The sequence below is a fragment of the Haliotis rufescens genome, unplaced genomic scaffold (assembly GCF_023055435.1).
Source record: "Haliotis rufescens isolate VD_foot unplaced genomic scaffold, xgHalRufe1.0.p SCAF_16, whole genome shotgun sequence".
Classification (NCBI taxonomy): Eukaryota; Metazoa; Mollusca; class Gastropoda; order Lepetellida; family Haliotidae; genus Haliotis; species Haliotis rufescens.
Genome location: NW_025963846.1, coordinates 11,689,487 through 11,716,644, shown reverse-complemented (window position 1 = coordinate 11,716,644; position 27,158 = coordinate 11,689,487). Strand labels below are relative to the sequence as shown.

Genomic DNA, 27,158 nt, shown 5'->3' with positions numbered 1-27,158 from the left:
TCGAATTCCGGTTCGTAAACAGTCATGCAGATTTCGGTCGATTGCAGGATTTGCAAAGCATGTGCACAGCCAACTTGTTGTCAACAGATGTTTGCCTGGGGTGCCTGAGTTCCCTGGGGTGCCTAGGGTGCCTAGGGTGCCTGAGTTCTCTTGAGTCCCACGGGGTGCCTGGAGTCCTGAGCTGCCTGCTGGGTAACCTAGAGACTGCAAGAAAGCAAACATACTTGCTGATAGTTACGCTGAGAATACCAATGAGAGAGCGATTGCTTGCAGTTGGTCATTCTTGAATCTTTGTAGATGGTCCCATGTTTCAACGTCCATAAACCACACGCTGTTGCTGCAAATATTGAGTCAATGTTGTTAGACTAGCCCTACTTTTCATTCCATTCCTGACTGGCGTGCATGTCATATTATTCAGCTTTATTATGATGTGTTACGGAATTCAATAAACAGCACAATTTATGAAATACCCTCTACTATAGATTGATACAAACCTCTTTATTTCATTTGACAAGAATCCCTTCAAGAAAGCACTTTAACACATGCACTGTGGTACGATGGGGTAGTCTAGTGGAATATAGCATTCACTCGGCAAGCCGAAGACACGATTCGATTCCCTACATTGGTGGACCGCCTCCGTGGTATAGTGGTAGAGCGTCTGTCCGGAGAGCGGAATGTCGTGGATTCGATCCCCGGCCGCGTCATATCAAAAGACGTAAGGATATGATACTTGTTACCCTGTCTGGAACCTGGCGTTAAAGGGGATACAAAGACTGGTCGGCTCGTAGTCAGTATACGGTGTCTGAGTTGGGTATTCATGTTAAAGTGAGGGATGGTATCTCAGTGGGCTTGCACTATAAAATTGACATTAGTCTGGACTCGTACAAGCAACCACGCATGCATGCACGTCGCTATACAAGTGCAATAATCTTGGACGCGACGTTGAACCCTGTTTCACCTCACCTCCTCTTTATGTGTTTTTTTTTTCATACACTAACTTGTGAAAATATCGTTTTGTGAGTATAAAGCCTGAGTTTGTGAGGTTTATTGAGAGATAAACCCAATCTCATTAAGATCATATCTTAGTTCTCGCTACCGTTAAACAAAGATCTGAGGACATCCCATTACGGGTCACGTCAGACCGACCTTGCACGAACTTTGACCGACAAATAGAATGACTGACAAGAAGTCAACATAAGCCACTCAAAGGGCAGCTTTCTCGTGTTTTACAGGACTAATTTCAAATTGGCGTCAACAAATTCTTGATTAAAAATTTGAAACCTGAACAAACGAACATTTTAGAATGGCTAATAGATGGTCTAGATTGTATGGATTCATTTGTAAAACCGTAACTATCGTTCGGAATACCCTGTGTTTTCGAGGTTGCATGATTAGAAATCACATTCCGACTGTCACTGGTAAGCGACGCTCTGATTGGTCGGACGAAAGGTCGTTCTGACGTGACCCCTAATGGGATGTCCTCATATCTTTGTTTAGCGGTCGAGAACAAAGTCTGATTCTAATGAGATTGGAGATATATCCCATGAATGTTGCCCGGAACTGTTTACAATCAAATGTTACAGACATAGGTTTTACATGTAAATTTGCGTTGTGTACAGAGAATAACTTAAATTTGTCGTTTTGCGTTTTTAATCCAACTTCTCGAGCGGATCTGTGTTTAGTAAATTTTGACGTGAGTCTCCCACAGTCAGTAATCGGAACAGTCAATCCATAGAATGATGTACAGCTACCGTCGCTACCATCACCACCACTACCACTGCCACTACTACTACTACTACTACTACTACTACTACTACTTCTACTACTACATCTGTAGTCTTCAGCAACCCTTGCAAGCTGTTAGAGGCAACTAACAGGATCGGGTGGTCAAGCTCGCTGACTTGGTTGATGCATATCATCGTATCCAAATTTCGTAAATCAATGCTCATGATGTCAATCACTGGATTGTCTGGTCCAGATTTGATTATTTACAGACAGCCGTCATAGGGCTGTAATATCGCTGAGTGCGGCATTAAACAACAAACAAACAGACACATTCGATGAGATACTGAAACACAGTTATCTTAATAATATGAAGTAGTTTAGTGATCACATATATTAGTGTTGTCTTAAAGTAGACATTTGACAACGAAAATGGATATTTTGTCTTAAAAAGTTACCGTTTTAAATTGTTTTCCTATGTAATATTAAATTTACAAAGAGTGACATTTTGTGGTTTCGGCGTACCGCTTCAGCTTTCGTTTGCAAAATGTGTTCTTTCCTAGATCCAACAGCATCAGTTTATTTGAGACTGAACACGCCTAAAGCTTCACGCAACCCATAAAGGGCCTCTTATTGGCCGGCACGTTTTGCCTCACGTGTCCGGGCTAACTGCACAAGAAGACGGATGCATGATATTTGCTTCTTACATGAAGTTTAGGTGGATGACCGTCAAATACTGCACGAATACCAAGAATTGTAGTTTACAAGGATCTCTTGTGTTTGTTTTGATATCGACTGCTGAGCTGACGAGGTCAGAATAAAAGTTGGCAGTTTACATAACTCGCGAGATTTGTGACAGTCAGTTACACGTCTGTTATGTACCGTTTGAGAACTACAACTGCTTTAAACACCAAGAATCAACTGTAAGTAATTATGTAGATCTGTTCCGTTAGTACTAAGTTCATTGGGTTTCGTGGGTCCGAGTTCAATAATTTAATTTATGTGCGACGTAGGTGCCAGTTATTATATTTATTGGCCGTAGTATGACGGTCAGCCGTTGGGTGTCATACAAATTCAATAATTGTCGTTTTATCCCTGTTAGATATGATAAATTGGTGCTTATTCATTTGTGAAATATAAAAATTGGATATATTTTATCTGCGGAGATTTAAACACTACAGGTATGACAAAGGGACAAGCATGCGTGACCCGGGCATATGGAGACTAGATTTCCGTGTATCGGAATGTTGGGATATGGCAATATGCATGTATGGACATCTGTGGTCTACGTATTTATATACCTGTCCATGATACGAGGGAACATAGAGACGGTCATATCACTTGCCAATGCATTTTGAATGGGCGATCGATATCAGCCCGCCTGTTAAGAAATTGGAGTTACGTCCCTTAGTTCGTCGTCTGCTCGGCTGGCTTTCTAGTGACAATGTCTTCCAAACGGGGTGAAAATGTATTGCGTTTACTTGTAAATAGATACAATTTACAATTTGATGTTATGGTATGTGATGAAAAGGTTATCATAAGGCAGTTTTCATAATTATCACATGTAGGACCAGTGGTATATCAGCCCTCGACCCTCGTATAACCCCTCGGTTGAGAGGGGATCTCGGGTTGATATGGAGTATGATATGAAAACTGACATAAGATTTATGATAAGCTCTAAATATTACATACCGAGAAGTCTTTGTGCTGCCAAACTGTTTAACAAGTTACGGAAATTGCTGGAAACTTGTTCATTGTAGTGAAATCAAATCCGATGCATACACGTCAACTCTAGAATTGTATAACGAACATTTCATCACTGTTTACATTCGTGTCACGTGACCCAGGTAGGTCAGTTGTATAAGCCCGGCGATATAACCTGTCCAGCTAGATTTCTGGCAACAGATCCGAGCTATCCTTCGAGCGGACAGCAGGGAACATTGACCATTAGTGTTATTCGGGTGTGGCGCCATTATTGCCAGATCAAACTAATATTAAGGTAAGAGTTGTTGACATGAAAACACTGAATTCATACACATTATATAGTTTTATATATGGAATTTGTCACGATATATATTTTTCAATTCTCTTTGGAGATGAAAAAAAAAGGTACCGGCGTTAAAAGATGGTACTTCTTCTTTCTCTGCCTGCATGGTGCTCGCCATTACCGAGGGCCGAAACTTACGCCCTTGGACAAAGGGATAGGGGCGATGCGGTAGCCTGGTGGTTAAAGCGTTCGCTCTTCATGCCGAAAACCCGGTTTCGATTCCCGACATGGGTAAAATGTGTGAAGCCCATTTCTGGTGTCCCCCGCCGTGATATTGCTGGAAGTCGCTATATAAGTGCAATAATCTTGAACGCAGCGTTAATCCCCGTTGCACCTCACCTCTCATTTGTTTAATAAGTGAGATTTGGTTTTATAGGCTAGCCCACTTAGATACCAACGTTCTGCTCTCTATGCAGATGTATCCACTTGACCAAGGCAGCAACCATTGCTCTTGTAGTAACTGTCGTCATTTATAACACATTCGTAGAAAAAATGTTGCAGATTTGTCAATTAATTTCAGAAACATGAGTGGTATATTCACAGCAGTTAAGACGGCCTTCACATCAAAAGGGTTAGAAACTCCAAAGTACAGTGTTAACGAGGCAGCCAAACATGAGGTGAGACCATTGTGATGTATGATATATGCACCACACATGATATATAATATTTATGTACACCATAAATTCCAGATCATGCTTTCTAGAATTGTAATTTATCTGTGAATTAACAAAATCTATATTTGGAATATATCAGACCAGTAAGACCCTTGAAGATCTGGCTTTCAGCAACCCATGCTTGCCGTAAAAGGCGACTATGCTTGTCGTAAGATGCCACTAACGGGATCGGATGGCAACACTCGCTGACTTGGTTGATGCATGTCATCATATCCCATTTGCGTAGATCGTTGCTCATGGTGTCAGTCACTGGATTGTCTGGTGATCAACCAAATCAGCGATACAAGCATAGTCGCCTCTTTCGGAAGCATGACCTATTCTTTACAAGGTGGTTTTCATTAATAAAATTAAAGGCAGCAGGGGAAAAAATCATATATTTATATTTCATTCTGTTTTAAATAAATTGTGTGTCTGTGGAAGAGTTAAACGAGTTATGAAAAAAGCTCTGCCTTATTATTATGTGTGAAGTGATTGCATTTTTTACCGTAATACCCCAGGATTAGGTACTTAAGAAATGAATTTTGAAGTACTTTATCTTGAGAATAAGTGAATGAATGTCAACTCTTGTGTGTGGTGTTTAGGGTTTCCAGGAGCGTCGCTACGAGGCCTGCAAGTGGGTGAGCACCAAGGTCATGGCCATGACATACAAAGATGGCACGAGTAGAGGTTTCAGGAATCTCTTCAATTACATCACCGGAGACAATGAAGCAAGTAAGTGAGCTTAACATTTTTCATGGAAACAAAATATATGGGACATAATGCAAAAATGGTGACTTGTAAAATCCGTACTATGCCATCTTGTTAATCTAAACAAAACTGGTGGCACGGGTGGCCCATCCGTCTAAGGCGCCGCGATTCGCTGTGCAGAGTTGCGTCCCTTGGGGGTTCGAATCCCGGTTCGCCCCGATTATGTTTCTAGGTTTGTCAGCACCATACCCGTGCTCGTGGGTTTCACCGAAGTGGTAAACGTCTGAGACCTGCATCACTTGGGGCTTTCCTCCCACATTAAGCTGACACGCCGCGATATAACTGGAATAATGTTAAAAGCGGTGTTAAACCCAACTCACTCACCCACTCACTATGTAAGTTCAAGTCACATTGATATGCAATGTAATATTAGATTTACTTTCATTTGCGTATTTTATTTCCAGAACAGAAGGTCGAGATGACGGCGCCAGTGGCCACCCAGGTGGTGCCGGGGGCGGGTCCCAACTGTGAGAGCACCTTCACCGTCTCCTTCTACATCCCCTCTGAACACCAGGCTGACCCCCCAAAACCCACAAACCCAGATGTCTTCATCAGCGACTGTCCGGAGACCAAAATCGCCGTCAAGTAAGTGTGTTTCACAGTTGTCTCCCAAATGTACTTTACGATACTCTGTAACGCTACGAATCAATCTCATTAAAATCAGATCTAAGTTCTGGCTGTCGCACTACGAAATCTACTGGGAAACAATGCGACAGCAACAGTCTGGGCAAAGTAAATGTTTTCTCATGCTCATTTTCCCCAAAGGTGAGAAGACAGGTTGGATATAGTGAATAAGTTGGGTTTAACGCCGCTTTAACAGTATTCCAGGTATATCACGGCGTGTCAGTTTAATGTGGGGGGAAATCTCGAAGTGATGCAGGTCTCAGACGTTTACCACTTCGGTGAAACCCACGAGCACGGTGCTGACAAACCTTGAAACATAATCGGGGCGAACCTGGATTCGAACCCACAATCATAGGTTTCTGGCGTCCCCAAGGGATGCAACTCTGCACAGCGAATCGCGGCGCCTTAGACGACTGGGCCACCCGTGCCCCCAGATTGGATGCATATATATTTTTAAAAAGTGTTGATTGACTCTTTTTATCATATAATGGGTAGGTTTCTGGGCAGGATAACGCCAATGGATGAAAACGATACAATAACGAAGACTAACAATAACATATGGTCCCTGAATTATAGTTATCTATTGTACTAAGTAAAATAATTCAAGGAAGGAACCATCTATTTTTGGTACGTCTTTGGGTCTTTGGGTCTTTTCGTATTTTTTTATTCTCAAGCACGATTTACATAGCCACACATGTCCCCGTGGTCACGTATTTACAGAATAAACAAAATTCTATATGTAGATCCGTCTAGGTGGTGATATTGTTTCTTTGCATACATTTATATATTTTTATATATATTTTCTACATACAGCTTCATATTTGCATAATTAGACATATGTAAAATACTTAACATGAAGTTGTAAAAAGTTCGACACAGGATCAGTATTCTCAGATGATCCATACCAAATGAATGAATTTAATTGTATGTATACCTTTTCAGAAATGTTTCATTATCTTACCCTTGAATCTTAGGAAACCCCAAGTCGCTTAATTTCAGCCCTGGTGGTAGGAAGTTGGTGAGAATGGAATGGCGGTGATTGTTTCAATGGTTACAGGCCGCCTAAGCCACATTTCGAAAATAGATAGCCAAAATTGATGTGGCTCGCGGGGCAATGGTTACGGTTGCGTGATTGTGGAATGTGGCTCTCGTGGCTATGCCGTCAAAACATGCTTTGTGATTCTAACAGGTTACCGTATTTAACAAAACAAATCTTGTTTTCTCATTTTTTATTCAGATAATAACAGGGATAATATATTCATCAAAACATTACATTGATGGATATCATGACAGGTCATATTACATTGTCACATTACGGGTCACGATTGTGTAATGAATTGTTGTGTAGCACTTCTAAAACAATGACAATGTTTGCACTTACATGTGAGACACAGATGTATTACCCTACTGCATGACTTGATGATGCCGAACACTACCATAATGTCATTACTGCAGATGAAGGAGGTCGCCCACGTGGTCAGCATATGCCATCTCACTCACTCACTCACGACTGCTCTTACACCGAAACTTAAAGCCATCATAGTACAAAATGACGCCTCCTCTGCCACTTTCAATGAACTTTATTTGAACTTGTGCTGCATTTACCATGGTTTTGACATGGAGTGAACAGGACGTCACTTAAATATGTTATGAATAACAGGATTAACTCAATGTCAATTAAGACCGCCATTGATCTCCAAAGAACACCACGCTTAGTAATCTCTACAAGCTAATTGAGGTGAGTTTACTCAATTTAAATGTGGGACACTCATTTAAAGGTATCGGTAATCTGATTAATTAATTACCGGCTAGAGTGGGTGAAATGCACACAGCTGAAAATGTGGCGCATTCGGCAATAGTCATTTTTGAAATGTGGCTCAACCGGCTAGACACCGTTTCAATTATATGTGTTCTGGAGCTAGCTCTCTGATTCCAAATGTTGTCATTATTTTCAGACCTTTCAGTGGTTTTGCTGAGGAGAGTGACTGGATAAGCAAAGGGAGAGAATTGGCTGAAGACGTTGAGAAGACTGATTTGAAGAACAAGTTGGTGAAGGAATATTACTTCACAGCTGGTTACGATAGCCCATTCAAACTGTTCGGACGCCATAATGAGGTGTGGTTCAAGCTGGATGACTGAACATCGGCCTGATAGAGGGGAACTGTCCTCATACTGCCACTACTATTAGCATTAGTTAGAGGGAGGGGACTCTAATAGCATGATAGGGAGACATCGTGGAGTGTGACATTCAGGTCGAGGAGTGCGTAAGCGTGCGTGAGAGAGAGAGAGAGAGAGAGAGAGAGAGAGAGAGAGAGAGAGAGAGAGAGAGAGAGAGAGAGAGTCATTGAGTGACTGAGTGAATTTAACGCGCGAAACATTGGTTGTATTACAGCCATATTGTGAGTAATGAGTAAGTGAGTTGGGTTTAACGCCTTTTCAAACAGTAATACAATTATATTACTGGAGGAGAGTCCGAAGTGATGCAGGTCTCGGACGTTTACCATTTTCGTGGAATCCACAAGCACGCATATGGTGCTGTCAAACCTAGAAACATAATCGGGACGAACAGGGATTCGAACCCACGATCATAGGTTTCTACGCAACTCAGCACAGCGACAGCCTTAGGCGACTGGGCCACTCTGTATACTGAGAGATCCAGACACATTCCACATCATGTCAGCCCTATGCTGACACAAGGCTTTGTAATAGTGGAAGACCATGTGGAAGTGGTCCAACCTTCCATCAGTAGATTTTCGTTTCTCTGCATATTTACCTCATACAATCTGAAATGTCAAAACATTGTAATGATATACTTCAATCAGTTTTAATGAAATATGTTTCATTCAGTATGACCCTTTCTGACAATCTCACCAAACAACCGTCATGGTCACTTTACCATGACGCGTTTTGTACTCATTTCTATCAATCGCTTATATGCTGTATTCCTTGTTACCTAGATAAACACAATGAACACCAACTCATGTGTTTGCTGTCATCTTTTTAAGGATTTCATTAATAGTTCTTGATCGGGTCAAATACGAGTCATCAGTACAAGTCTCTGGTTTTATAGGAAATATTCATGAAAAGATGAACGTTTGAGATGACTTGATCAATAATGGGTCATGCCTCCACAATTTGTCAAACATTCGTATATACGGCGTGGCACGGTCCTAATAAATTGTCCAAATGTTGCAGCGCCTGGCTCAGTTCGGCTAACGTAGCACGTTGCTTTCAGGACGTCCTCAATGGGGAAAGGGTCGTGACTCATGGCTGGCGATTCCCATCTTCCCGAAGGAGGGGCGTGAACTGACAATAAAAGTCCGGTTTCTACCCTTGCTCAACTTGGCTGGAATTTCCAGTGGCTATTACGATTTATGTCCCTTCTATGTACCTCCTATTGACAAGTCAGATTCCGCCTCTCATATCGACCCGACAAGGTTCAAACAAAATGGCTTTGGCTGCTTCACTGCTGGCTAGGAACCATGCAGGTAGCTCAAGTTCCCTCGGTCCCTAGTATGGTGGGACCCGTGAAGATTCCGGGGTAGAATAGGTCTTCAGCAACCCATGCTTGCCATAAAAGGTGACTACGCTTGTCGTAAAAGGCGACTAACGGGATCGGGTGGTCAGGCTCGCTGACTTGGTTGATGCATGTCATCGATCCCAATTGCGTGGATCGATGCTCATGATAAAAATCAATCACTGGATTGTCTGGTCCAGACTTGATTATTTACAGACCGCCGTCATATAGCTGGGATATTGCTGAGTGCGGCGTTAAACAACAAACCAAACCCCAAAAAACAAAAACCACCTCTCATATCCCTTGCATTTCCTTCAAACAAAATTGCGGCGCCCAGTCAAGACGATCTGACGGATAATCAAGATCTACGTTGTAATAAAACAGGTATTACCCCGAAAAGTGCATCAACTCACTTGAGTACTTTAATTAAAATCATGAAAATATTTTCAAAATATCTGTCGACACTCAGTTGGCGGTACACAAGCTTTGCAAATCCAGCCTAGTTAGGCAAGGATGGAAACTTGACTTTCAGTTAAGTTAACGCCCTTGCCTCGGGAAGATGGGCGATTGCATGCTATTCATGTTTTGCTGCTGGAGGTTAAAAATTGTCAGTTACGACGTGTACAATAAGTGCACGTTTGCAGGAACATTATCGTCTTGAAATAAAACACGCGGACTAACATGACGTACACACGGCACAACTATTCGCGCTGGTATGTTTTCTTGGTAGTTCTGTCTAGTGACCCACTTCAATACTGTATAGTTGAGTTCATATATGCAGTGAAGTTCTCACAGTCATAGTGATCCCGCCCCATATCAAAACATACCCACCCCCTCATCTATCATGCTGCCTTCATGTTGACGTTCGTGTGGCGTTCGTTAGGACGCCCCCAGACACGTCCTCGCCTAACCTAAAAAGCCCAGTGAGAATCTGGACTCATTATTTGGGGATACTATGTATTTTGTTTTGAGGGCAAACTACAGGAAAATGCACCAATTTCTGGCAATGAAAGTAACTGATTTATATGACAAGAACATTTCAATGAAAGTAACTGATTTATATGACAAGAACATTTCAATGAAAGTAACTGATTTATATGACAAGAACATTTCAATGAAAGTAACTGATTTATATGACAAGAACATTTCAATGAAAGTAACTGATTTATATGACAAGAACATTTCGATGGTCAGGCTCGCTGACTTGGTTGATACATGTCATCGTATCCCAATTGCGTGGATCGATGCTCATGATGTCAATCACTGGATTGTCTTGCCCAGACTCGATTATTTACAGAACGCCGTCATATAGCTGGAATATTGCTGAGTGCGGCGTTCAACAACAGTGAGTGAGTGAGTTGGGTTTAACGCCGCTTTTAACAGTATTCCAGTTATATCACGGCGTGTAAGCTTAATGTGGGGGAAAAGCCCGAAGTGATGCAGGTCTCAGACGTTTACCACTTCGGTGAAACCCACGAGCACGGGTATGGTGCCGACCACCCTAGAAACATAATCGGGGCGAACCGGGACTCGAACCCACAATCATAGGTTTCTGGCGTGCCCAAGGGACGCAACTCTGCACAGCGAATCGCGGCGCCTTAGACGACTGCCCCCCCCCCCCCCCCCCCCCCCCCCCCCGTGCCCCCCGTTCAACAACAAAACAACCAACCAACAAGAACATTTCCGAAGAAATCAAGCTCCCAAACACAACATTGTGACAGTCTTGAAGCACGTGACCTCGGACAGCAGTTGTGAACAGATGCATATTGTTTCCTTGGAACCAAACGCTCAGACACGTTATGAAACATTGATCACGAGACGTTTGCAATGTGCTGAACGTTTACGTGGCATGGGCATATTGCAGATGGGAACACATCGGAATATTGTTGCCCAAACGCTGCATTTTTTCAATCTGTTGTTCTAATGAGCGTTGTATGGACGTTAACGTTTTACAGCATGACCGTTTGGGGCGTGGGTCCATAATGGTATGGGGTGGTATTGCAAAGATTGGGCGAACTGCAGTCACAGGTCAATACTATCGGGACAACATCCTTGCACCACTCGTGGTGCTATTTGCAACTTCCAAGATGATAACGCACGTGCTCATTGTACCAGGATTGTGAGACCGCCTCCGTGGTCTAGTGGTAGAGCGTCCGCCCGGAGAGCGGAAGGTCCGGGGTTCGCTCCCCGGTCGCTAAAACAAGGACTGGTCGGCTCGGAGTCAGTATACTGTGTCTGAGTGGGGTATTCATGTTAAACTGCGGCATGGTATCTCAGTGAGCTAGCACTATAAATCGGCATCAGTCCGGACTAGTACAAGCAGCCACACAAACACACACACGTACATGCACGTCGCTATATAAGCGCAATAATCTTGGACGCGACGTTAAACCCCATTTCACCTCACCTCACCTCACCAGGATTGTGACCCAATTCCTCCAATAGCAAAACATCCACGTCATGCCACGGTTAGCACTCAGTCCTAACCTTTCCCGCTTGACAGACGTGTACGTCAACGTCAAAATCCACGAACGACTCTCAATGAATAAGTATAACAACACGAGTGAGTGTGTAGGGTTTAACGCCGCTTTTAACAATATTCCAGTTATATCGCGGGGCGTCAGCTTAATGTGGGAGAAAAGCCCGGAGTGAAGCAGGTCTCAGACGGTTACCACTTCGGTGAAACCAACGAGCACGGGTATGGTGCTGACAAACCTAGAAACATAATCGGGGCGAACCGGAATTCGAACCCACAATCATAGGTTTCTGGCGTACCCAAGGGACGCAACTCTGCACAGCGAATCGCGGCGCCTTAGACGACTGGGCCACCCGTGCCCCCTGTAACAACATGAGTCAAATTGACATTAGTTGACCCATCAAAAGCTAGTTCCAAGAGAAACGCCAACAGGTGTGCTTTTTACCCGCTATTAGTGATGTCTGCAAAATGCTTGATTATTCCAACTATGCCCTACATTTTTTGCAGTAATATGCATGGAATAATAGAATAACAGTATGAATGTTTATGAAAGCTCAGGAATACATTTATGATTGTTAGAAGTGTTTAAATAATTAATAATGCCAGAACTCTACTATTGGATGAATTATTGGATGACAAACATTTGTAAGAAACATGTCATTTAATTACAAGCAAGCATCTGTTGCATCATGTTTCACACTTCGCTGTTATAAATGAGTTCCCTTAGGCATACGGAAATAATATTACAGTCGTGTATTCAGCAGTGGCAATTACGAAGTAATATCGATTTCTACCATGATTTTAGGAAATTATCGATTTCGATTAGTCAATAAAAGGTTTCAAATCACCAATAACCACCTCTGATTGACACAGTTGGTTTGACGACTGCATCAACGCGGAATCTATTCTTTATCGAAAGTACATCGTTCTCATTTGTTGTCATTAGGCATTTTGAAAGTATATGTGAAAATATTTTAAACAGAAAATCGACCAAGATATATGTAACAAAAACTGTAGGGCAAAGGAACGCACACACTTGAAAATTGGATTTGACCAAAAGACTACAAACGTTTTCGAAACGTTACAAGGCTGAAAACAGTCGCCGAAACAATGCAACCAAAACACAACTAGGATACCCATATCGAATACATTACAATGGAAAAAAACCCATTTCTTATTGGTTTATTTTCAGCAACAATCAAAATGCATGGGTGTATAATTTCTTATGCCAGCAATGTTTACATGAAGCATAGGTCTTCAGCAACCCATACTTGCCGTAGAAAGCGACTATACTTGTCGTAAGAGGTGACTAACGGGATCGGTGGTCAGGCTCGCTGACGTGGTTGATGCATGTCATCGTATCCCAATTGAGTGGGTCGATGCTCATGATATCTATCACTGGATTGTCTGGTCCAGACTCGATTATTTACAGACCGCCGTCATATAGCTGGAATATTGCGGAGTGCGGCGTTAAACAACAAACAACCATTATTCCTAGAAGGAAAATGATGAGCAGTTTACAATTATCAAATTAATCATGATTGTCATAACATTTAAATTAAACCTTTTATGCATCATTGACATAGTAGGCAATAACAAGAATGATATCATTTAAACGAAAAGATTTATTTCTTAGGTCACAAAATGGTGTACCATATTCATAACGGTGTCTTCCACCGCCTATACTCTCACAAACGTTTTCAGAAGTCACAAACAAGGTCCACAAACACATACCCTGTTGCTCACACATTTTGTGAAATCACCAGTCACCAAATGTATGTTAATGATACACATATCACTGCTTCTCTAGTTCACGCATGTGTTCTATCACATCTAGATTTCTGTATTGGACTACTTATCGGCCTTCCTCATAACCTTTTGACTAAACTTCAAAGAGTTCAAAACTGTGCTGCCAGGCTTGTTACTAAATCCAAAAAGTTTGACCATATCACACCGACTCTACGGAACCTCCACTGGCTCAAAATCAATGACATAATCCAGAATAAAGTGATGCTGATTGTGTTCAATGCGAGACACAATCAAAAACCAACTTATATCAGCGAGCTTCTTGAAGAGTACGTGCCTGGGAGATCTCTCAGATCAAGCTGCCAGTCCCTACTCTCTGTGCCTAGTGTTAGAACGGCGACTTTTGGAAGTCGGAGTTGCGCCAAAGTTGCCCCTGAGCTATGGAATAGGCTGCCATTGGATATCAGGAACATTGACAGTCCTACTTTGTTCCGATCAAGACTCAAAACCTATCTTTTCACCAAATCTTTCTTGGAGTATTGAGGCTTTGTGTTTTCCTAGCTGTGTAATGTCTCTTTTTTGTGTAGACTCAAATGAAGCGCTTTTGAGCAGTTCTTCGAACTGGATACCAGCGCTATATAAATCTGTAGTTATTATTATTATCACATATATTCGGGGAACCAGTGGACTTAGCAACTAAAAAGTGTACTCTCACTGAAGAATACAAACAAAGAGGACATCCTGTTATTCGTACATGTACGGTCCACAATCTAAAGTCCATTTCATCTCACAGTTCCCTGCAGGAATATGTCAAATGGACTGAAAAATAATCAACGAATTGTCTGGTCATTTGAATATACTGTTATACAGCTATGGTGTCAGTAATATCAAATCGTAATTAACCAAATTGTGCCAAGGAATAAAACACACACATGATAATACCATATCGTCTCTTGCAAAGCCCATCATATTCATTTTGATTTAAAATGCTTTTAAGAAATCTGTAAAACATTGTACTCATCTAATGAAACCATTGTATCATTAATAATTTGGTTTCAGACCACACCTCAGAATTATTGACACAATAAAACAAGTTAAGAAGCTTGAAAAATCAGACAATTATGTTCAGTGTTGCCGGGAAAGATCCATAACATGTTGTCCATAAGGCAGTATTTGAGTTATGATTTTCACAGCTTTTACTATTATGACCTCTGCTTTGACAAAGAGAACATTTTGCTGATCTCAGTGGTTTTCGCTCTGCTGTATTTTTTAATAACTCGAGGTGGTTTTGTTTAAGCATTATTTGTTTCAATGCAGTTCTACCCTGGTGAGATGTGGATCGAAAATACCAAACTGTTGTGCAGTCATTTAGTTTTTCAAAACCTTGTTGACTGAAGGACACTAATACTCTGTTTATACGGCGAAAAATTGCATATATGCAAATTTGCACACATATGCAAATTTACACACGTGAGCAAAAGTATATTGCTGTGCATTCATACGAAGTATAAGTCCCATAAGCAGATTTGGAGTAAATTGTCAAAACCATTCATTTCTGTCATAGCTATGGAAAAGATCAGACTGGAATGTTTCTGTAAGCGCAGAAACTTTCCCTATTTCCTGAGTGTAGCTCTAGCTCTGGGTTGTTCAACTGTTAGAGAAATAAGAAGAAAACCTCGGTCGAAGGAGTGGTATGACATGGTTGTTCTGCAGCACTTTGAAGAGACAGACTGGCTAGAAAACTTCAGAATGAGAAAGGAAACATTGCATTTCATTTGCAGAAGACTTGAAGGTGAACGCTCTCCTTCCAAAGGCACCGTTGAAGAACCATTGGGTGTCCTAAAGAAGGTAGCAATTGCAATTTAATGGCTTGCAGAATACAGGGCAGTCGGTAATCTCTTTGGTGTTGACAGCATATGACAGCATAGGTGTTGATGATGAATTTTTGCCCCATCTGAGCATTGTGTATAGCAATCATGTCCATGACGTCCTGGGCTTCAGTCAGCGAGGACCACGATGCCCGCGTGTTTGCCAATTCCGATATTTACATTCAAGGTGATAATGGCATTCTTTTCCCCCACATGGAACAAGAAGGTTGGTGATTCCAATATGCCAGTGGTACTACTTAGTGATGCGGCCTACCCATTAAAGACTTGGCTTTTAAAGCCTTTCTCCAACAGAGCCAATCTAACTCCTGCTCAAGCCACATTCAACTATCGCCTCAGCAGGGCAAGGATGACGATAGAGAATGCCTTCAGTCGTTTGAAGGGACAGTGGAGATGCTTACAAAAGCGATTGGACATCGATGTGAAGTTTGCTTGCACAGTGATTGGCTGTTGCATTGTCTTGCATAACATATGTGAGAGTGTCAATGAAACCTTCAGGGATGAGTGGAATGAAGACACAGATGATGACGCAGATGATGAACAAGTGGGCGTACAGGATGGAGGTGACGAACCTGTCCGTTGTGCAAAAGACCCTGAGGGATGATATTGCACAGGCTTTCTTGAACAACAAACTTTAAGCAATTTGTTGTGTGTTAAACATTAAACCTGGCAGCAATTTTAGCTACTTATTGAAGGAAATATTATTTTATTCAACAGAACAGATTCTTGCTTTCATTTGTTTATTGCCTAAAACATTTCAAAGTTACGTCTAAAAAATAGGGAGAGAGTAAAAGAAAATTCTGGTTAACATTGTTTTACGACACCATATATGCAAGTGCATATTCGAGAATGACAGAGTTGCACGTTTTCAACCTTTTTTGCTTTCACAGTTCTTCACAAATTGACAAATGTGCCTTCTTCCTGCTTATCCGTGTCTGTAGATGACAATGAAGGGTTAGAGCCAGACAACTGACCATGACTTGATTACGAGAGTAAGGAAGGACCTTGACCTCTGTAAACTGGACCTTCACCAGAATGCATAGGACTCATGCTCACAGGGAATGATGGCATTGAATGTGGTTGCCCTGCCTGTCGCTGGCCGATTGCTTCCATAATCATCTTCATCATGTTGAGTTGATGTTCACGTTCCTCCCTCTTCTGTCTTTCCTCTGATTCTATTTTCGCCTTTTCCAAGTCGAGTTTTTGTTTCTCCAAATCAAGTTTTCCACCACTTTGTCCCCTGCTTTCTCATTGGCTGCACCAAATCCATCCATGACTGACTTCAGTGCCACTTCCAACCTTGACCTTCGCACCCTTTTCTTTTCGCTCTTCACTTTGTGAGCTGATTCTTCTTTCTTCCTTGTTTCTACCAATCCTTCATCCTTTTTGTCTTTTGTGTCTGATGACTCCTTCTCCTTTCTGTGATCATCTTCTCTCTCAAGAGGTGTAATGTCACTGAGATCATCGTTGACAGACTGTGGAATGTCCCCATAATCAGTATCATCATAATCACTTTCATCAGCTTCTTCGAGTCCCGCTTTCTTTAAAGTATCGATCACTTTCAGCGGGGATGATGCTGGTCTGTTTCCGAGAGTGTCCAGTTCTGCGAAGAATTTGCAGGTTTTCCTACCCTTACCACTCTTTTTATGCTTGTTTTACATTGTCTGTACGATCTTTTTAGAGTATGACTGCGTACTTTACATTGATCAAACCTCTACAAACCTTTCTCAGCCATTTCGCTTGCAACCGTTTTATAAATAGACCCATTATATGTTTTGGGGTTTTCAAGTTGTTCTTCAATACAATTCTCTTCCCTTAATCCTAAAAGAAATCTCGTTTCATCGTCGCTCCATGCAGATCCACATTTTTGGCCCTCATTTGTTCTTTTTCTGCTAGCCATTTTTGACGGTCTGGTCTGTTTGAAGTCAAGACATCAACTGGTATCATTCTGACCAATGAGGATTAAGCATTGCCAATAACACGCACTTAAAACAGATATGATGCAATAAGTTGGGAAATATACTTACTGTGTGTAAATTTGCCATGTGTCCATACGACCAAATTTGCTCACGGGGGGAGGGGGATGGGGGGGGGGGGGGGGGGGGGGGTTGGGTTGGGTTTGTGTGTTCTGGCGACAATCCCTGCACATCTGAGGCGACGACGTACGGTTTGTGAAGATATTTGTCGAAGGCCAGGGATGCATCTTGCAGTCACTGTTGCTGGCTGGAATCGATTTCGTAGGTGTGTTGTTCGAATCCAGTTGTCTTGTCGATTATTGGTTGCGCGTGGCCCGCCACTCCGAGTATGGTCTCTGACTACATTCGTCTGTTGCCAACGTTGCCATAAACACCAAATGGTGTTTCTGTGGACGTTAAATTGTTGACTCGATCCTGCTTCAAGCATACCAATGGCGCGCAGACGCTCATATTCGGACAGGCGTGGCATTTCGTAATGTTGAATAATTGCGTAATTTTTTTTTTTTTTCTGAGTGGTTGTTGTCAGCACGATGCTAAACAACGCATATGGAATCCCGTTAACGCACATGTTGTTATACCCATTCTTGGGTAGTGAAATGCATGGGGCTTGCATTAAAGTCAACTTTTGCATGGAATGCATGCTTTTCTGTAGCAGTTGCGTTTTTGTGACTTGATTCCATACATGTACTACAATATTGAAAACCAAACTTTACTTGTTTGAAAAATACACTAAATTATTGGTGTCACGGGAACTTTGGTTGTTGAGTATATAAGAGTGAGTGATTTGGGTTTAACGCTGCTTTTAACACTATTCCAGTTAAATCACGGCGTGTCAGCATAATGTTGGAGAAAAGCCCGGAGTGAAGCAGGTCTCAGACGGTTACCACTTCGGTGAAACCAACGAGCACGGGTATGGTGCTGACAAACCTAGAAACATAATCGGGGCGAACCGGGATTCGAACCCACAATCATAGGTTTCTGGTGTACTCAAGGGACGCAACTCTGCACAGCGAATCGTGCCGCCTTAGACGACTGGGCCACCCGTGGCCCCTACAAGTATAAGAGGCGACTTAATGTGTAAAATACATATCAGCAGTAATAACCAGACCCAATTGCACATGTCAGTGAACACACGAATGTCCAGTATGTGTCCGTCAAATGTCTTGAAAGAGTCTCACATTAAGCCTACTTACCTTCACCAAGGGTAAATCTTAATACTTGATTCTGAAACTCATATTCCTTAGCGCAGTTAGGTGATGTTGGTATCGAAGATCCCAGACTTAAATTGTTAAGGGGTTTCCAAAAACTGAACAAATAGAGGATTGTGGAAATGGCTTTTATTTTTCATGTCAGTATGAACAATGTGTCCTTTCATACACTGTTACAAATAAATAGAGGATGGTTACGATCAGGTACGATTTGGTATATTCAAACTTGTAATCTTCTCTGTAACCGGTGAGGCCAACAATCTTGTGTAAGGTCTCGTTGTTATTGCCACTTTCACTTCTGCTAATTCTACTAAACCGTTCACTGTAAGTTTATCATTCATACCGTATTTCCTCTATTAGACGCCCTGGCTTCTATTTATTTCGGACAAGCTCTTGACGCGGCGTCAATTGGAGGCCCGGCGTCTATTTGAGGCCCGGCTTCTATTAATACCCCCATTTCTCTATGACCACGAATGTCCCGAATCGTCACGAAATGGAAATATTTTGTGTTCGTAGATATCCGTAGATATATCTCAATCAATTCTCGGAGTCCGTAGTTGAATCTTATTTAATTCCCAGATATCCGTGCAGTTCGCATTATGTAATTTAGGTCCCAAAAAGGGATAATTAATTGTATCAATTGATCGACCCAGCGTCTGTTAGAGGCCCGGCTTCTATTTTTTTGCACTGAACAATTGACCCGGCGTCTATTAATGGCCCCGCGTCTAATAGAGGAAATACGGTAGGTTATGAAACGTCGACGCGAGAGAACAAGTAGCCTCGATTATCCAAAGATACAGATTCCACTGATGTCTAACTGCAAAATAGCGGTGTAAAGAATTTGAATAGATAACTGAAAATCACTAAAAAGGTTAGCATGTCCTGTCCTGCCCTACCGGTAACACTTGCCACTCACACAATCTGCACATTTAATAAGTGTTGGTATGTTGCCTTCCACGCGACGGTTGTCTTTAAACACACCAGAAAATCAAGTAATGGACCAGACAAGAAAATTCAGTGTCACAATAGTGCATTTACTGTTTTTGTGGTCACTAAAAACAGATATGTTATTTATGAATTATGTCTGCTGTGTACAAGTGCAGAAGTGTGTTTGTCGTACGTTTCTGTTACAGATTCTGATTTGCGATAACCTTAGCGCTACCTTAACTTTGTGGAACGGACGCCTGAATTCTAAAGGTGGGCCGTTTTGTGGTCTGAAATTAATACGTGTAAACTTTTGACGTGTTTGAAGTATTATTCTGTTAAACTCTATTGGATTATGCTGTGGATCGTGTAGGTGTCTGCCTATTCATACACGACAGTGAAATTCTAAAAATAATTATAAATTGCAAGTTATAAATATAATACTAAACTCGCTCCCGTGTAATACCTATTTTATGAAACTAGTTTAATGAAGAGTTGTGGTATCTGAGAAGTGAAAGTTTGTCAGATACCAGAACTATTCACTCGTTTCATAAAATTGTTTTACACAGGGGCTCGTTTTAGTATTCTATATTTACACCGCGCTCAGCAATAATCCAACTGACGGCGGTCTTTAAATAGTCGAGTCCGGACCAGACAAACCCAGTGATTGATATCATGAGCATCGATCTACGCAATTGGGTTACGATGACATGCATCAACCAAGTCAGCAAGTCTTACCTTTAAGAGAAACAATACTAAACAGTAACCACGAGTATACAAACTCCTTTCCCCACGTCACGAGATGAGAGAAACATGCTATTTCACGAGACACGTGGAATATCCTATTTATTATATACTTTCTGTGTAGTTGCCTCCCGGAAAATTAAATTATTTCATTACAAATGTAAAACCTTGAAACGTAAATTCTCCCTACTTAACATGCAGTGACATTTCACCACACCTTGTAATTACGACTTAAAAAGTAGTTCCGTATTTGCAAAATCTTTAAAAACATACACAAAAGTAACACATAATATATAGGGTCACGAAATTTTTTTATCATACATTTATATATTATTATAAAAAAAAAATCAACTTCAAGAAAAAATATTCGTGAAACCTACGAGACCGCTGTTGGAAGCGAAAGAACACACGCTGGTCAAGAAATGAAAAAGGCACTCGAACAGTCTCGATTGTCGAGTTAAATAAGAACCTTACAGTTTATAACGAAACATTTTCAAGAGAATAACAAACGTCAAAGAGCAACATTAACTCCATAAAATTCCATCTGTCATTATTTTTCCTTGTCAATGTGGAACTAACGTAAAAAGGTCAACAGTTTGTGTTCGGGCTAGGCACTTACGATAAAGAGAGGCAATTTACGGGGCGGAGACTGTTTTATGACAATAGTTCCGTCAAAGTGTTATACATGTTCACTGCAATGAAATATCAAGGTTTATGTTCACTGAAGTGTAATTTCAAGTGTAATGTTCACCCCAATGAAAATATCACTTGTTTCATCTTCAGAAAGCTCAGTCTTTCACACTGAAGTATATATTAAATACCGTATGTTGTTACAGTAAAAGACAGACTGTTATCTTTTCGAGAATGTTACAGTGTAGCTTTAGAATATATACCGCAATTTAAAGGGTAAGGTTGGCAGCCGTGCTACCAGTTATCCGATCGTAAAACTGACGGTGTACTGTTAGGGTATATCTCGTAATTATTACGGTAAAAGCTTGACAGCCATGCTTAAATTACATTACCTACTGGCCAAAGAGGGTTTAATGCGAATAATAAACAGCATTACACCGTGATAGCTTTACACGTAGACACCGTATTTTAGACGGTAATGGCTTAAACAGAGGTTTAAATCAGCTTGACATAGCTAGTTTTAATTAATTAATGCGTTCACCGTGTTTAATATTGCCATTAGTTATATGCGTACATTACGGTATGTTTCCTGAATCCTCTGACCTTGTACACAAAGTTATTTGACATGTCTAAATATTCATTATAGCCATTTTTCACAGTGAACATTGTGACAACGCCAAAAAAGTGAGGAATGGTTCAATCTTTGCGCCGCGATATACACGGCCAAACTGATGGCAGTATCACGGAAATTATTTGTAAATTAAAACTTCGATTAATATGATATAACGACCTAGCCACGATGTGGTCTAGCATTGTGTTCTTGCAGTTCAAAATTTCTGCTGATAATTCTAGCGAACGGAACAACGACAGGATGCAATATTTCGTCTACAAATCGATGACCAGTCAAATGTCCATTCACAATAACCAAATCAGTTCGCCTGTCATGTGTAATACCACGCGGCCACACCATGACTCTACCGCCCCCATACCGGTCGTAGTCAAGAATTGCTGCCCTGGCATACCACTCGCCGTACGTCGCCAACGTTTTCTGTCACCTGGGAATAGGGGGCAAAACCTTGATTTGTCTGGTGTAACACTATTGGCGCACCCCCGGTCCCTGGTGTAGCTTGCCCTCCCCGACTTTACTGCCCTAGGTAAACTGATATGGGTCACACCCTTTACAAGACGTCTTGCTTTCAGACGTGCTGCACAGTGCCGGTTTGTAACGGTAGATGTTGAAATGCGCCTTTCTTTTATTGTAGGGAACTCTCTATTAATGTAATGAGGCGATCTTGTCGAGGTGTCGTTTTTAGGCCTTCTACACACAGGTCTCATTGCAACCTCACCCGGTTGAGGGTACTTGTCCTACAGTCGAGCAATTACATTTTTTTATTTGCCAAACATTCGGGGAACTTTGTATTACTTAGTATGAAGATGTTCATTACGTGGACAGGAGCCCAGCCCAGTCAAACTGGGCCGCCTCCGTGGTCAAGTGGTAGAGCGTCCGCCCGGAGAGCGGAAGGTCTGGGTTCGATCCCCGGCCGCGTCATATAAGAAAACGTTGAAAGATGGCACTTGTTGTTACCCTGTCTGGCGCTCTGCATTAAGGGGCTAAAACAAGGACTGGTCGGCTCGGAGTCAGTATACTGTGTCTGAGTGGGGTATCCATGTTAAACTGCGGCATGGTATCTAAGAGGGCTAGCACTATAATTGGGCATCAGTCAGGACTAGTACAAGCAGCCACTCACACACACACACTCACACACGTGCATGCACGTCGTTAATTAAGTGCTGTAATCTTGGACGCGATGTTCAACCCCATTTCACCTCAACATTGTCAAAATAAGCTGTCACTTGCCGCCATTGTTTCCGTTTTCACATGCTGAGAAAATGGCATCACAAGTCAGTATCTCGTGTGTCCGCCATGTGCATTGATGCCTGCCGTGCAACGTCTATACATGGAATGGATGAGGCGGTTGATGAGGCGCCTGAGGCAGTTCAGCTGCAGTTGTCGGCCTTGGTCGGACGTCATTCAGCCGTCTTTGAATCTCGTCCCATAGGTGCTCAATGGGATTTAAATCGGGACTGGGGACAGGCCACTGCATGGTTTTGATGCTATTCTGCTGGAGGAAGTCTCTTGTTGCTCTCTCAGTGTGGGCAAGGGCGTTATCATGCTGAAACTCGTGGTTGCGGCGACGTGCCAAACGAGGTATGGCGTGTGGTCTCAAGACTTGATCAATGTATCGAGCTGCTGTGATACCATTGCCTCTACCTGGATCAATGTTCTGGAAGACCACAGGGCCGACCCTCTGTGCAAGACCAATTCCACCCCATACCATGATGCTCGGACCACCCCACGAGTCTCTCTCAACAACACAAGCATCCGAATAACGTTCCCCACGCCGTCGCCAGACTCTCTCTCTCTGCCATCTGCTGTTGAGTTACAGTCACTGCTCCCGTCTGAGTAGAGAACTCTTCTCCACTGCTGGTGCTGTGTTGCCCATTGAAGACGGTTCAGGCAATGACCTGGTGTCAGAATAGGTCCTCGGTGTGGCCTGTGACAGTGAAGGTGTGTGCACGTCAATCGTCGATGCACGGTGTCCGCATTAATGTGTCGCTGGTATGTCCCCATGGTTTTTGGAGCAGTTTCCACAGCAGTAACAAAGCGATCTTGAAGATGCTGATCTTTAAGGTGTGATACCATTGCCTCTCCCTGGATCAATGTTCTGGAAGACCACAGGGCCGACCCTCTGTGCAAGACCAATTCCACCCCATACCATGATGCTCGGACCACCCCACGAGTCTCTCTCAACAACACAAGCATCCGAATAACGTTCCCCACGCCGTCGCCAGACTCTCTCTCTCTGCCATCTGCTGTTGAGTTGCAGTCACTGCTCCCGTCTGAGAAGAGAACTCTTCTCCACTGCTGGTGCTGTGTTGCCCATTGAAGACGGTTCAGGCAATGACCTGGTGTCAGAATAGGTCCTCGGTGTGGCCTGTGACATTGAAGGTGTGTGCTCGTCAATCGTCGATGCACAGTGTCCGCATTAATGTGTCGCTGGTATGTCCCCATGGTTTTTGGAGCAGTTTCCACAGCAGTAACAAAGCGATCTTGAAGATGCTGATCACAATCTGACGATCCTGAGGTCGGGTGGTGACCCTTGGTCTTCCACTACGTGGTCGGTCATCGGTAGTGTTGGTGGTCTGGTACCGTTACGTGGACTTGAAATGCATTGGCTACTTGCCGGGCGGCAATCGTCCAAGGGCTTGGTGTCGCTGATTTCTTGTCAATCTTGGCATGTGGTAGCAATTCAATAACGAATGAATGTTATCCGGTCTTGCTGGATTTTTATAGGGCAAGAAATGGGGGAACGCATGTGCAATTTGAACGGAACACACGTGCATCGGGTTACCAAGGCCGTTGCCGTGATGCGTTTGGGCGATCGGTTTTATTGTCATCTGCTTTGTTTTTTATCATCAAATTTCATTTTTCCGGACAAAGTAATGTTTAATTTTAGAAACTTTGACAAAAATGACCCAGATATTTAAATGACAACTTTTCATGCAATATTACTTGGGGTGACGTTTCTTTTGCGGTTCAGTATACTTCAGTGTAAAAGACTTAGCTTTCTGAAGTTGAAAAAAATGATATTTTCATTGCAGTGAACACAACACTTGATTTTTCACTGCAGAAAACACACATGTCTTGAGGGGGTACGTATAATACACGCCATGCACAATTAGTTTTGATGGGATTTGTTATATAATATGTAATATATACACACTGGCGATGTGTGCTGAAGACTTGTACTGGAAAGTGCAGCACTGTTGGTGATTACGTCAGGACAACTTCAGACCACAGTCATCCCCTAGAACTGCCTGAGAAGCTCAAGTTTGTCCGCAACCAGAGAAAACGGACCAGAGACGAAACAACCCATATGCAGTCACTCCACAATAAGGAGTTAGCCACCCAAGATGAGATTCGGTGTCATTCCCCAACACGAGCAGTGCCCTTTATAGACATCACCTAATGATGTCTTTCCACAGACCAGCGCTGACGTGGATCTTGATGGTGAGTGAGGCTTCCTCTTCCTCTTATTCAGTGATGGATATATACAAGAAGATTCTTGCCTTCTCCAGCCGAACGCACTGCAAGCTGCGGACGTCATTTACATGGGTGGTACCTTCAAATCAAGAAATCTTCCCCAAGTGAAGAAGTGGATCCGGAGCTGTTGGTTTGGCCCTACTCCCACCAGCTATGGTCTAGGACTTGTCACTGGAAGCCATGAACTCCGCCCTTGACGTGTCTCGAGTTCAACGACTACATGGTTTGGTTTGTTTGTTTGTTGTTTAACGCCGCACTCCAGGACTCACGGCAATATTCCAGCTTTATGACGGCGGTCTGTAAATATTCGAGTCTGTACCAGACAACCCAGTAATTGACATCATGTGCATCGACCTACGCAATTGGGATACGATGACATGCATCAACCAAGTCAGCGAGCCTGACCACCCCATTCCGTTAGTCGCCTCTTACGACAAGCATAGTCACCTTTTACGGCAAGCATGGGTTGCTGAAGACCTATTCTACCCCGGATCTTCACGGGTCGACTACGTGGTGGTCAAATGGGTCGACGATGATGCCAGATTCCGGATACCAAAGTGAAACCATCATGATACTCAAGGCCCAAGGACCAACAACAACCTGGAAGGTTTCCCCCATCGGCTGAACAAGTTTCTTCCTCATCCACACCCCAATACCTATCGTCTTCGGTGCAGCGCCTCCAACAACCAAGAGAACCAGCACTGAAAGAGTGTTTTTTAACAGTATTCCAGTTATATCGCGGCGTGTCTGCTTAATGTGGGAGGAAAGCCCGAAGTGATGCAGGTCTCAGACGTCTCGAGCACGGGTATGGTGCTGACAAACCTAGAATCATAATCGGGGCGAACCGGAATTCGAACCCACAATCATAGGTTTCTGGCGCAAGCTCCTTCCCAGCGCGTGACACCTTCGTTACACTCTCGGTAACATCGCTGCCACCAGTGTGGGCGCGGCCATTACAAGAATCCAACCCCATATGTAGTAACGTTTATACTTTTGTTTATGTCTTTGGGAATGCCATCATATTTCAATTTGAAAAGGTTTACGACTGACCATGTTTTCCAGATGAATTTACTTTTTTGTTTTGATAATCAGATTGGTTCGAGATTGCAGACTAACGGAAAATCAACCAACTTCTCCCTTACATTCTTACTATATCAATAACTCGATAGTTTTAATGAAACAGAAATTCAAATTGACAAACGAAGAAAGTAATTTAGCAGCGATAAGTGTATTCGGCGTCACGACAGTCGTCACTTGTTTGTAAACATAACGGTCATTCGGTTGCGAGTTCAACTCCAAGCATGGTTGTGGCCACCTATTCACAGTGGGGAGTTTTGACTGGTGGCAGCGATAGTATAGAGAGCTCCGGGAACGTACTATCGCCGTGAGGAGCTTGGTTTCTGGCGTGCCCAAGGGACGCAACTCTGCACAGCGAATCGCGGCGCCTTAGACGACTGGGCCACCGATGCCCCCTAAGCACTGAAAGAGAGCGGAGCCTCCTTCACCTGAAGGAAAAAACTGCGTCAGGGAGTGAAGATTACTATTTTCATAATTATTGATGGTCATTATATATTATGTACATGTTATGTATTATGCTTCATGTATATGATGTAAAACTACTTAACTGAGCAATATATTCCAAAGTATTAAGCAATAATAAATACAAAATATTTTGTTTTGTACCAGTTGTTGACGACGGGAGTAGTCTATTCAAATTTAAGGGAATATATCCCACACCTGATGTGCCCTTATACAGTCATGTGCAACTTATATTAGCCCACCTTCAAAATGGCGGCGCATTGTTTACATTAGCAACCTCGTCTTTCAAAGTCCATAACTTAAAATCTATTTGTCACATGCCTTTAATATTTTGTGAGATGACCTTTCATCTTTATAACATGCAAAAGCCGCTTCGGAATCGTCGAATATAATCCTTGAACATACACAAGCGGTATATTTTGCCAATATGCATGGTTCTCGTTGAAAAGTTACTTGGTTGTCTTCCATATATACTGAACCAAATTAAAAACTTCACAATCCTAAAATTTTAACATTTTGACCAGTTATCATTGTGGGCCCTTATTATGTATTTAAACAGTAAAGGCCACGTATTGTCTTCAGATAACACCCGT

The 27,158-nt window shown here is 42.5% G+C and overlaps 1 protein-coding gene across 2 annotated transcripts; it reads left to right on the top strand.

The window, feature by feature from the left end:
- Positions 1-2,368: 2,368 nt before the first annotated feature.
- On the top strand, positions 2,369-8,791 carry LOC124135013 (heme-binding protein 2-like). Of its 2 annotated transcripts, none has more exons than XM_046500170.2 (5): positions 2,369-2,645; positions 4,290-4,386; positions 5,025-5,154; positions 5,595-5,775; positions 7,770-8,791. In XM_046500170.2, exons 1-5 carry the CDS (start codon positions 2,599-2,601, stop codon positions 7,951-7,953), a joined length of 639 nt encoding a protein of 212 aa, XP_046356126.2. In that variant the 5' UTR covers positions 2,369-2,598; the 3' UTR covers positions 7,954-8,791. The 2 variants fall into 2 exon arrangements, with proteins under 2 accessions (XP_046356126.2, XP_046356133.2); XM_046500177.2 differs by lacking the exon at positions 2,369-2,645 and adding an exon at positions 2,905-3,721.
- Positions 8,792-27,158: the final 18,367 nt, after the last annotated feature.

Excerpts from the sequence above, each read along its gene's own strand:
- LOC124135013 (XM_046500170.2), top strand. The coding sequence starts at position 2,599 with ATGTACCGTTTGAGAACTACAACTGCTTTAAACACCAAGAATCAACT. Across the intron at positions 2,646-4,289 it reads TTAAACACCAAGAATCAACT|AAACATGAGTGGTATATTCA; the intron begins GTAAGTAATTAT and ends AATTAATTTCAG. Across the intron at positions 4,387-5,024 it reads ACGAGGCAGCCAAACATGAG|GGTTTCCAGGAGCGTCGCTA; the intron begins GTGAGACCATTG and ends TGTGGTGTTTAG.